The 12840-nt window shown below is 41.5% G+C and overlaps 1 protein-coding gene across 2 annotated transcripts in view; it reads left to right on the top strand.

Annotated features, from left to right (window-relative positions):
• The window catches only part of LOC106093830 (serine-rich adhesin for platelets), a 104721-nt gene that overhangs the window by 72968 nt on the left and 18913 nt on the right, over positions 1-12840 (top strand). For both annotated transcript variants that reach the window (XM_059364591.1, XM_059364592.1), the window contains exons 4-5: positions 2010-2328; positions 2394-6488. In XM_059364591.1, coding sequence (XP_059220574.1) covers positions 2010-2328; positions 2394-6488 — 4414 coding nt within the window. The remainder of the gene's footprint in view (positions 1-2009; positions 2329-2393; positions 6489-12840) is intronic.

A 12840-nucleotide genomic window follows, 5' to 3' on the forward strand; every position in this document is an offset into this window, starting at 1 on the left:
CCAGCACAGTGGTGATGGTTCGAAGCTTTACATCGAAAAACTGGCTATATCGTTCCCAGTTCTCATTGGATTCCTGTATGGTGGATCATTGAAGTAGACATATCTGTAATCCGAAACGGAGGCCTCTTCGGACACTCTAATACGTCAAAATAGTATCATCGAGATTCGTCAGGATTATGTCTATCACCTTTGATCTATTTCTAATTTGAGGGATATCCACCACCATTGCAAATTCTTAGGTCAGAATATAGGATAAAATCATAAATCTCCCCTTTTATTTATATCCGAATTTCCCCATTGTAAGTAGATTGCGTTCGCATCGCAATTCAAGATCAGCCGAGTGCTTCGACTATTCTCGCGTACAAGCCACAAGACTCTTCTGACATACTATTTAGCAACACATATGGAAGATTCGGGTAACACTATTCCAATACCACATGTGCTCAACACTGGATTAGATTTAAATATTAGATTTAAGATCTTCTTTCCCACATTACATGCCTTTATCTTGTCACCTGTAGACAGAGCAAAAATGGGGTATTTCCCATTTACGTGAAGATAAATTCCCATTATAGCAGAGACACAAACAGAGAGCGAAAGAGGGTAACAGAAGCATTAACAGACTTCCTCTGAGGGGTTAAAATAGCTCTGTTAACACTATATATAACCAAAAAATATAGAAAATTGATGATATTTATAAATTTTTCAAAGACTGGTAGAAAAAATAAAAGAAAACACCACAATCTAAAGTTTATTATGTATGCTTTGAACCAAAATATTTATATTTTTAAAAAAATATTCGGGACAGGATTATGGGCAGTGCTCCTGGAGGCCATCCAAGAATTCCTCCAAGTATTACCACTGCTATCTTGTTGGAACGTCCATAGTTAGAGCTTTCCAAAACAAATTTTGATTCAAAAATCGAACTGTTGGCTTTCTTATGTTCCTGTCTTTTTTAACAAAAATTTTCGAAAAAATGCTGGACAGTAATGGGCAGTAAACCTGGAGACCACCCGAGAACTTTTCTCGGTACTACCATAACTTGTTGGAAAGCCCTGGAGGAATTCTTGGATGGCCTCCAGGAACTCTGCCCATAATCTTGTCCAGCACTTTTTCGAAATATTAAAAAAAGCCAATAATATAGGAAAACCAACCGTTCGATTTTTGAATAAAAATGCTCTAACTGTTGGCCTTCCAACAAGGTATGGTAGTACTTGGAGGAATTGTTCTATAGCCTCCAGGAGCACTGCCCATAATCCTGTCCAGCATTTTTTTTAAATAAGACAAGTAAAACGATTTTCAAATAAAAATATGTTTTGGAAATCACTAACTGTGGGTATTCCAACAAGGTATAACAGTACCTCGAGGAATTTTTGGATGGCCTCCAGGAGCACTGCCCATAATATAACATTTTTTCGAAAAAAAAATTAAAATGACGGAAATATAAGAAAAAGAACCGTTCGATTTTCGAATAAAAATGTGTGTTTGGAAAGCTCTAACTATGGGCGTTCTAGCAAGATACGGTAGTACCTGGAGGAATTCTTGGATGGCCTCCGGGAGCACTGCTCATAATCCTGTCCCGAATATTTTTTTTTAACTTGCCATTTTCTTAATACCCTGCTCATAGATATTTTATTTGGCGGTTTTTGTTAAGAGCATATATAATTTGTTTTTGTTTGTTTGTTTCTTCTTACAAGTCTTTACAAAAATTATTAAATATTTTTAAATTTGTAAATATTTTGATTATGTAAAGTATTTACAGAGCCCTATTAACTCCTCAGAGGAAGTCTGTTGAAGCTTCTATTACTCCCTCTCTCTCGCATTCAGTTAACAACGCGGTTTGTGTCTCTACTAGTTACATTTGGAATTTATCTTCACGCACATAGCTTGCTAGCGGCGTTTGCCATTGCACATAGCGCATAGGGATGAGGCAAAAAACATAATACGTAGAGAAATAGATTATTCTTCCATATTCTATCGAACATTTTGCGTTTTTTATGTATTTTCAGGTGCAATATAAGTCGATTGATGTCTCAGACTGTAAACTTAATGAAGTGGCGGCCAGTGCACTATTTGAAATTATTGAATACTATGAGGCTACAAACGAATTAGATATTTCTTCAAATTCCTCGGGTATGACTCCCAGAGGCTGGATGTCTTGCACATATATGATTAGTCATAGTCAGGAACTGCAGGTGCTAAATGCTGAAGGAAACCCAATATCAAAGGTTAGCGCAGAACACTTGGGCGTCGCTCTTAACACATCCAATTTACATACCCTGAAATTGGAACATTGCAGTCTCAAAGGACTACCCCTGAGTGGATTATGTAAGTCACAATGCACTTAAAGTTGGAATGGCAAGACTTTATTGGTTGTTTCCTTTTTTGTGTAGGTTTCAAGCTTTGGCATAACAAAACTCTAAAGGAACTTTGGATAGCTTACAATGATTTGGATAGTAGTGATGCTGATACCATAGCCGAGATGCTGAAAGTGAATCATTATTTGGAATTAATTGATATAAGTAACAATAACATTGGCGACGAAGGTTTGCGCCACATTGTAATGTCGTTAATTATGCAGTCGAAAGAACTGGAGAGGCGAACGACATTTCAACGTGCCGCGGCCATTGATGACGATGAAAGTATGTCGCCTTTTGAGACTACGGCGCCAGTGGATATATCCGATTGTAACGAGGAGATAGGAGAGTGGGGAGTAAAGGACAGCCAGTCCAAATTCAAAAACGAAAATGAAGCTGACAATGAGACGAAATGTAAACAGCCACTTTCGCCAATTGAAGAAAAGTGTAAGTCTGTGGGGAGTGCTGTGACTCTAAGCGACATAACAGTTAAAATTGAACCTGAACCAAGGTCAGGGGGATCGTCATTCAAACCACCCCTCATATCAACTGTTGGTTCAACTATAGAAGAAATTGATCCCGATGAGGACACCGATGATACAGTACGTTCTAATACACTGAAAGGCACGCTGCAAACATCTGGCGGTGGTCAGTCAATGCTTGACAAACTTCTCTCAATGAACAGTGAGAGCAGTAGTGAAGAAGGAGTTTCCAATCTCTCGACGGACACCTTAGCTGCATGTTGCTCGGAGGATACAAGTCTCATAAGTGATGACGTGTTTGATATCGGCGCAAATGCAACCGCATCCACCACAATAACAACATCTACCACATTTGTTAAATGCCCCACTGACACGGATTCGGAGGTGAGCGAAGGGGCAACAGAAACACCGATTCTTTTGTCAAATATAGCTGTGGCACCCACATCTGTGCCAAGGGTTTCACATGAACCTTCTGCTAGAGAAATGGAGCTAGAGAGTGCCGATAAGCGAGTTCTGACGCAAATCGAGGCCAAGAATTCCATTTTAATTGAACCCCCCGCCGATTCTTCAACATGCCACGCAACAACAAATTTGCAATCATCTGTTCCAAGTTCTCTTGTAAATAATTACGCAAACAATAACAATATTAATAATAACACTGACAACAATAATGTTAATATGACTTTAGTACCTGTGCATACATCTTCCGCTTTGTTTTCAAGCGACGTGAGAGATGAGCCATCACGGCCAGACACCGCAAGTGTTTTCGAAGTGAAAGCTGAAGAAAGCCATTGTCGGCAAAGCGTTGTTGGCACTAGTGAACTTGGGGATCCTCGGGAAACTGCAGACCACCCGAATGAGTTGCAACATCTTCATTCCGCCAGCAAAGCTTTAGATGTAAATAAAAACACCAGGTTGGGAGAAGATTTCGATGACACACATAGTACGGATTCAGCGTTTGAAAGTGCCTCGGAAGGTGATATTAGTCGTCATCTGCCGGAAGAATTTACCCGGTTATCTGCATCACTGGAGAGTACTCGTTTGGATGATTTAGTCAAAGAGTTTTGCATAGAGACAGCTACTATAGCATCAGAATCGAATGAATGTTTGATCGCGGCAACAAATCAAGCAACACCGTCCTCAACTCCTACTCCTCAGAAGTTGCCATTTACTCAAGTATCTACGACGTTTGCAGAGAGGGAGAGACCGACTACGGACGTAGGCAATGCACCGAGTCTATCGACTTCTTTGCCATCTGCCACTTCTACTATACCTCCTACCATTCAAGTTGGGTTCGGTGTTCAGCAAGGGGGTAACGATTCGCCAATAGAACCAGCGAATGATACAAGAGAGAAGATGCCAAAGGTGACTATTGCTCAGGATAGCATAGCTCAAAAATATAAAATAAATAGCGTAATAAGCACAAGCCCCAGTCAAACCCCTCCGCCACCTTCTACGTCACCAGGCGGTGTTAGCAGCGGATTGAGACGTACAGACTCCTCGTGTACTTTTCTAACACAGTCAACTCGACATCGTTCACAAAGTACAGACAGTCTGTGCAGTGACAATTCACTAGATGGCAGTATAGGTAGCGGCGATTTAAATTTTTCCTCATCGGCGCAATTGAATGAAAAGCTGACCAAAAACGATACTTTGACTAGACAACAGCGGCAGCTGGAATCAACTATTGAAGCAAGCTCTAGAGCGCCTGGTGGACTTAAAGCTCTAGCATTATGGAACAACAATCTATCAAAAGAGGCAGGCCTCTTCATTTCAAATCTACTAGCGGAGACAGTGTCCCTGGAATTGCTTAATATTGGTAAAAATTGCTTAACGAATGATTTCGTTTCTTCGATTAAAGATAGTTTGATAAAAAATACAACGTTAACTACATTGGGCTTGCAAAGTGCCCAGCTTAGTGCCAAAGGTATAGAAACCTTAACGTCCATCATGACTTTCGGAGGCAATAGCACACTGCAACGTATAGATATAAGAGGTAATAAGGTCGAAGTGGAAAGTCTGACGAAAATTGCCGAAGTTTTGAAGTCAAACACAACAGTGACTCAAATTGATATAGATGATGAACCTAACCGAATGTCTGTGAGTAGTGAGGCACATTTGGACTATGCACGGGTCCTGGAAAACGTCCGTTCGATGTGCGCGCGAAATGAGAAAACTCAGCAGCAGGAGAAAGCCTCTATTAATCCATTGGCAAAGCGGCGTGGTGGTTACTACGTGGGTTCGAGGAAAATATCATTGACTTGCCATAGTAGGCCCGTTGTGGACACTTCAAATCCGGTCATGATGTCATGTTCACCAACGTCAAACAGTAAACTAGAAGTTAAACGCAAAGCTGGCACACGTTTACGTTCGCCTGTGCCCAGTCCAACGACAATATCACCCTCATCGTCACCCAATCGTGGAAGTAGGTTTCAGGTATATCGCGTAGCCGAAGTAAGTCCACTTATTTCACCCAATGTTCAAAAGGAAGGAGGAGGACTCGGAACCGTCAAGGCGATATCGAGCAGTAGTGTGTTTATTCCGTCAGTATCGACGGATGAAGTTAACGACTCTTCCTATTCCGGTGTTACATCAACCTCGCTGCCAACATCTTGTTCGCTACCTTCGATGGCAACTATTTCATCGTCGACGCAGTCCATTAAGCGATTGTCTGTTTCACCTCGTTCACGCTTTCTGGTGCGAAAAGTCTACGAGGATCCTAGTGTGCCATTGTCAAGTAGAACAATACCACCCATAACACCACCTATAAATCCCCCACCAACTCCCATGTTGCGAGACGCGAAAGAAGCGACACATCAAATTAAAGAGGCTATTTCGGCTCCGGCATTGCAAGGAGACGATTTACAACATACAGTGGCGAGGCATTCGAATGCTGTCGCACCAACCCCCATAACATCAACATGTAGGACAGTGATACAACAACACACAACCACCGATTCTTACGTAATGCCCATTCTGAAAGTCAGAGAGGTTCCCCGAGCAACACAACAAAGTGAACAAAGTACAAATGATACCGCACCAACTACTAAAAATGAGACCACTACCACTCAGGAGCATACAATTTCTGCAACAACAAGCAATTCGGCACTCCAACCCTCGCCTTCTATACTTTCTACACTATCCACATTCTCTTCATCGTCATCAGCTTCGGATACCTCCTCGTCATCGTCAATATTGTCGTCGTCTTCTTCTTCATCCTCTACATCGCCCGCCAGTAATATCGACAGTTCCGACTCTTCTTCATCGACTTCTACTCATTCGAAGGATTCGTTGTGCTCTCACGTCGATACACACGATTTAACCGTATCCGGTCAGTGTCCTATCGCTGTATTCGGAGATAATGATATAACATTAACAAAGAATACCGCTAATGAAGCATTTGTATCAGCCGCAGTGGCTGTAGCTAGGGAAAATGTTAATAGTGCTGTTCCATCTGATGAGAACTCTGTTCCACCCGTAACGCATCAGCAACGTGTGCGCAAAGTTTCTTGGATTGCAAATCCAACAGCAGTGGATAAACTATTGACTCTCTTCCACAATCCTTTCCAACGGAGCTCCTCGCCGGAATCCAAAGGATTCACAGGTATATCCGTGACCACAACGGCACCCCCTTCACATTTTAGTCAGAGTAAGTTTCATATTTACTTTATTTCTTTATATATATAATTCAAAAAGGCTCATCCAAGCATTTCCGTAATCCTGTTTGTTAATCGTAATTTGTTTGTTATGAACTCATCATACTTTGCAAATGTAAATTTCCCCAAGGAGCAGTGGCAAACTTCTCACATATCAATGAGTGCGGTCCGATTTAAGTATAAACTCAATGAAAAGACGCCTCCTTTTTATAGCCGAGTCCGAAGGCCGTGCCGCAGTGTGACACCTCTTTGGGTAGAACTTTTTACATGACATAGCACCTAGCCAGCATTAAAAGGGATAACCACCGCTGAAAACATTGTTTTTCTGATGTTCTCGCCATGATTCGTACCCAGGCCTTTAGCGTCATATGAGGCGCTGCGTGGCCTCCAGTTCATTCTATTATTTTAATGAATCCATTATGAAACGAAAAATCATCAAACATGATTATTATTTATAGTTTGAATATAGGTTAAGTTTAATTGGCAGACTGGCATGATACTTTTTCAGACGTTTTCGTCCATTGTGATTCCACAAGAACAGGATAAGGAGGATGCCTTCTAGTTCCTGCCGTTGAACCATCTAGATCGCTTTAAAAAGCCAAACAACTTGGGAAGTTCACATCCGCTACATCAGCAGATGTTTTATAGTCTCTTCTTCTCGTCGTCCTTGCAGCTTCTGCAAAAGTCGTTACTTCCAACCACCGACGTACTATGGCGCGGACAGAAGAAACAGTTGGCAATTTTCATGTGCGTTTACGAAATTTTTATAGCACCTATCTTATGAAAACCATTCCAACCAATTCAAAAATGCTAACCACAAAAAATTCAGTTTTTAGTTTAGAAGAAATGGCCGTTCAAATTGTACCTTCTTTAGATGTAAAAAAAAAAAATAATTTTTTGCGTATTTTGGTCCGATTTTAAGTATTAAATCTCGAATCTAGTAAAGGGATTGCCATTTTTTATTTTGTCTATGAAAGAATATACTTAATAAGTGTAGAATTATCAAAAGGTAATTCCAGGTAAATCACTATTTAAAAGTACCCATTTTTAACTTTGATGGAAATTAAAAAAATATACCCAAAATAACCCTCGCCATATTTGCAATGCCTCTTAACATAATTCAAAAAAGTTGAGCTGCCCGTAGTTTCCCCAATTTTTTAGAGGCAAAAAACATGTAAAAAAGACATCGTTCAAGAAGTGTTTGGAGGATATGTCCCACAGTCGAAAATCCTTGGAATCTTACATATGAAAACCAATTTGTGTTTGTTTGTGTGTTCCTTATAGACTCAGAAACGGCTGAAATTTGGCACAATAAGTTGTGTAAAGATCCTGAATAATACGGTTTAGACCAGCCTATAATTTAATATAGCTACCATATAGACCGATCTCCCGATTTAAGGTATAAGGCCAATAATCTTATATATAAAAATCAATTTGTGTTTGTTTGTTTGTGTGTTCCTTATAGACTCAGAAACGGCTGAAACGATTTTCTTGACATTTTCACAGATGGTGCATAATGATCCCGTGGTGAAAATATGCTACTACATTTTTTGATATCTGAAGGGGGTGGACCCTTCCCCTTACCCCAATTTTCAGAAACGCCAGATCTCAGAGAAGGGTGGTGCGATTTAAGCGAAATTTTGTGTACCCTCTTATAGTAAACTACAAACAAAAATTTGGTATCCAAATTTCGGATAGGGTACCTATCCAATTGTCGGACCAAGTGTTTGGGGGACCACCCCAACCCCCAAAACACCCCTAAATCGGATATTTTTACCGACCATGGCATATTGGGATTCAAATGAAAGGTATTTGAGTGTAGAATACGAATCTGATATACAGACGTGGGACCAAGTGTTTGGGTGCCGCCTATCCACGAGAACATCCCCACAAAGACATCAAATTTACAACCAAAGCAATATGAGACTTAAATGAAAGGTCTTTGGATGTAAAGCACGAATCTGATATCAATATTCGGGAAAAGTGTCTATGGGGCCACCCCGCCCCCATAACATCACCCAACTAGGAAGTATTTGCTGACCATTGCGATATGAGGCTCAAATACAAGGTATTTTAGAGTAGAACACGAATCTGATATATATTTTCAAAGCCAAGTCACCAAAACACCCCCAAAACGGTCATGTTTGCCGACTATGAAAAAATGGGGCTCAAATGAAAGGTATTTGGGATTAGACCATGAATCTAATATCAACATTCGGGACCAACTGTCTAGGTGACGTCCCACCATCATAACAACCCCCAAATAAGACAGCGGACACTCAAGAAAGTGGAGCTAGATATTCATAGTTTTTAGGGTTCATACCCCAAACTGGATATATTTGCTGGCTTTTGCAATAAGGGGTTTAAATAAATGGTATTTGAGATTAGAAAACGAATTTGAGTTAGAATAGAGCACGTTGCTAATATATTTTCAGGGCTAAGTGTTTGGGCGACCACCCAACTCCCCAAAACACCCCTAAATCGAGCATATTAACCGACCTTGACAATGTGGGGTTTAATTGAAAGGTATTGGGGGGGTAGATCAAGAATTGCTACCCACTTTCGGGACCAAGGAAAAGGGGACTACCCTTTTTCCAAAGAAATAAAATACCCAACAAACAAAAATTTTTTTACTGACTGTATTTGGTATTCCCCAAAACACCCCCATGCCAATATGTGGCTCAAATGAATGGTATTTGAGATTAGAAAACGAATTTGATAACCAATTTTGGGGCCATGTGTTTGGGGGACGCCTCATCCTGAAAACTCCCCTTAAACAAATGACAATATGGGGTTTAAAAAATGATATTTCAGAGAAAAGCACGATGCTGATATTTTTCAGGGCCAAGTGTCTGGGGGACCACCTCAACCCCGAAAACACCCCTAAATCAGACATCATGAGAATATCGGGCAGAAGTAAAGCCTTTTAGGAATAGAGTACACCTTACATCCAAACTTAAATTCGTAGACCAATAAAGATCATATGGGATTCAGATAAAGGCACTTATATTGTTAAACTGTTAGTCAGGCGATATACTATTTTCGCGTGGTATTTCACAAAAAGGTATTTAATTGTCGAAAATAAATTTTCAAAGGAAAATTTTGCTCCAGACGTTTTCGTCCATTGCGATACCACAGGAACAGAAGAAGGAAGATGCCTTTTAGTTCTTATTGTTGAACCATCCAGATCGCTTTAAAAAGCCCAATAACTTGCGAATGTTCACATCCGCGAAATCAGACAGGTTCTCAAAGAAATGAGAACCTAAGGTGGAACTCCTTCTGACTGCTAGTGCGGGACACACACGCTGAAGGTGTTCTATAGTCTCTTCTTCTTCGATGTCCTCACAGCTTCTGCAAAAGTCGTTGCTGGCAACCTTCGGTCTGTCAATGACTGAGACGTTTGTTCTAGCCAATGACAGCAAAGCAGTAGACCTTTTCAAGTCTAGATTAGGCCGCATAGATTTGGAATGTTCACAGCCCCCCTTTTGTGACCATCTATCATTCGTTCTCCTTCGGGAATGGTCATGAAAGTTTAGCTTATATGTCGCTGGAGGCATAGCCACAGATTCCAGTATCCCTGGAATGTGTAGGATAGTTCCTAGTCTCGCAAGCTCGTCCGCTTTACACTTCCTTGGGATATCTCTGTGGCCCGGCACCAAGAACAGGTGAATTTTGAACGGTTCAGCCATCCCGTTGAGAGATCTGCAACAGTCGAGGATAGTTCTTGTGTTCAGAAATACGTTCTCCAGGGATTTTATGGCTGGCTGGCTGTCTGAGAAAATTTTTATACCAATCGTCGTAATGACATTATATCTTAGCCATTCCACAACTTCCTTAATTGCAAGGATCTCCGCTTGATACACACTATAGTGGTCGGGTAACCTTTACGATATGACTATTTCTAGATCTATAGAGTACACCCCAAAGCCCACCTAGTCGTTTAGTTTGGAACCATCCATATAGAAGTCATTGTAACTTCTATTACCAGGGATATTGTAGTTCCAATTGGTTCTATCAGGAATAGTGGTACAGTAATTTTTATCAAAAAACGGCTCAGATGGGGTGTAATCCACACTACCTGGAACATTGGATATTGTATCAAGGATAACACCTTGTTCGTAGCCGCCACATGACCAATGAGAAATTTCCCTTAACCTCACGGCAATGGTCGCTGCAATTTGGTTAGCCACAACGTCCAGAGGCATAAGATGTAGCATTAGATACAGTGCATCAGATGGTGTCGTCCTCAGTGCGGCTGTGATGCACAAACAAGCCATCCTTTGGATCCGGTTAAGTATTGAGCAGTAGGTGGATTTTTGAAGCGCCGTCCAATAGACCACAACACCATATAGTATAATAGGCCGGACAACTCCAGTATATACCCATTGCATGACACGCGGTCTAAATCTCCAACTTTTGCCAATGACTCTCTTGCACGTGCATAGGACAAGAGTGGCCTTTCTTGCCCTTTCCAAAATGTTGGATTTGAAGTTCAATTTCCTGTCCAGCAAAACACCCAGGTATTTTGCGCTTACTGTAAATGGAACATTCTCTCCACCCAAGGAGACAGGTACCACTGTAGGCAACTTGTATCTCCTGCTGAAAAGAACTACTTCTGTCTTGCACGGATTTATACACAGACCACTTTCGGTAGCCCACTTTGTTGCTGTACGTAGAGCTTCCTGAAGTTTATCCCTTGGAGTGCTGGGAAACTTTCCCCTTACGGTAATTGCCACGTCATCAGCATACGTGACCAGTTTTACGCCTTTTTCTTTCAGAGAAAGCACCTTCAATGTCAAAAAATGCTACCATTGCATATTCCTCGACAACGAGAGAACCCTCTGTGCAGCCGACTAGGTCGTGAAGGGCTGTTTCAGTGCATGCTGCTTTACTTTACTATATGCATGCTGCTGCCGAGACAGGCGATCCCCAGGGATCTTTACCCTAAGATATGTTTCTATGAACCTCTCAAGAGTCTTCCTAGACTAATAGGACGAAAATCTTTTGCCTTCGTGTGGTAGGTTTTTCCTGCTTTCGGAATAAAAATGACCTTCGTGTTCCTCCATCCCACAGGCATATATGACATTCTGATACAAACAGAGTATATCCTATCTTCAACCTAGGATTTGTTCTGAGCCTCTCAGCTCGCCCTTATGTTTTCTTAGCCTAGCCTTATAGATGTCCGGATCGTGTGGTGCTCTTGTTGCTTTTGCACTGTTGAAGAGTTTTCTGCAGTCATAATTAGACTAACCAGCTCTGGGGTCCACTATGACGGTCGCTGTTTGCCCTTGGGAAAAATAAATGGCTTGGCAATAGGGGATGCTGATACAATCGAGGCATTCAGGGCCTTCGTGATCCGATTGACCACTATGTCTATATCATCCGTAGTTTCCACGGATGATAGACGTGCAGAATTTGTGCCGAAATTTCTCCCAATCCGCCTTTCTTCTGTTTAGCCGAGGGACCACTTCTGCAGTATTTTCACCAAGGCTGAAACTATTAGAACGATGATCAGAGAAGCTGTGGTCATCCAACACTTCCCAGTCGCAAATTCTTCCACCTATATCTTCCGATACAAAGGTAATATCCAGTACCTCCTGCTTGTTCCTGGTAATAAAGGTCGGTTTATTCTCTTTATTATTGTACAAATCGTCAGATTGCAACTTATAATATATATATTCAATAACCAGCTCACCCTTTCGTTGACATCCGAACTTCCCCATATCTGGTGATGTGCATTAGCAACACTTCCTATAATGAGGCTTTTCTTTCCTACAGAAGCGGCTTTAACCAGCGACTTAAGGTTTGAAGGCGGCATCTACGAATCGTGTGCCATATATAGGGAAGCCAGCCAGTAATGAGACTTGTTTATTTCAAGGCTGGCTACTACTGAATCTTCAGTGCTTAGCGATGGAAGAAGAAAAACATTTAGACTACCCTTTGCAAGAATACACACTCTGTGTCTCCCATTCCCCGTACCCTTGAGAAGTTTAATTCCCGGAATTCTTAGTCCACGAACCATTCCTCTACACACCCATGGTTCCTGGATAGGAACCACGTCAAATCCCCCAGCCATCAGAAGGACCTTTAGTGCCGCCGAAGAGGCCTTACAATGGCGGAGATTTATGTGTAGATACCGGACCATAGTCAGGATTCAGAACTTCCACCACTATTGTGTTAGCCTCGTCTTCTGACTCCACTAGGAATTCATCCTCACAAGATCCGTTAGAACTTGTCATGATGAGCTGTGGAACCACTCTTCCTCAGGTCACTGGGCACTTGCGGTGTGGACGATTTCTCCTTAGATGTCTCACTAACTGCTGCTGTCGACGTACTTTCTGAGTT

Source organism: Stomoxys calcitrans, chromosome 3 (genome assembly GCF_963082655.1).
Source record: "Stomoxys calcitrans chromosome 3, idStoCalc2.1, whole genome shotgun sequence".
Taxonomy (NCBI): Eukaryota; Metazoa; Arthropoda; class Insecta; order Diptera; family Muscidae; genus Stomoxys; species Stomoxys calcitrans.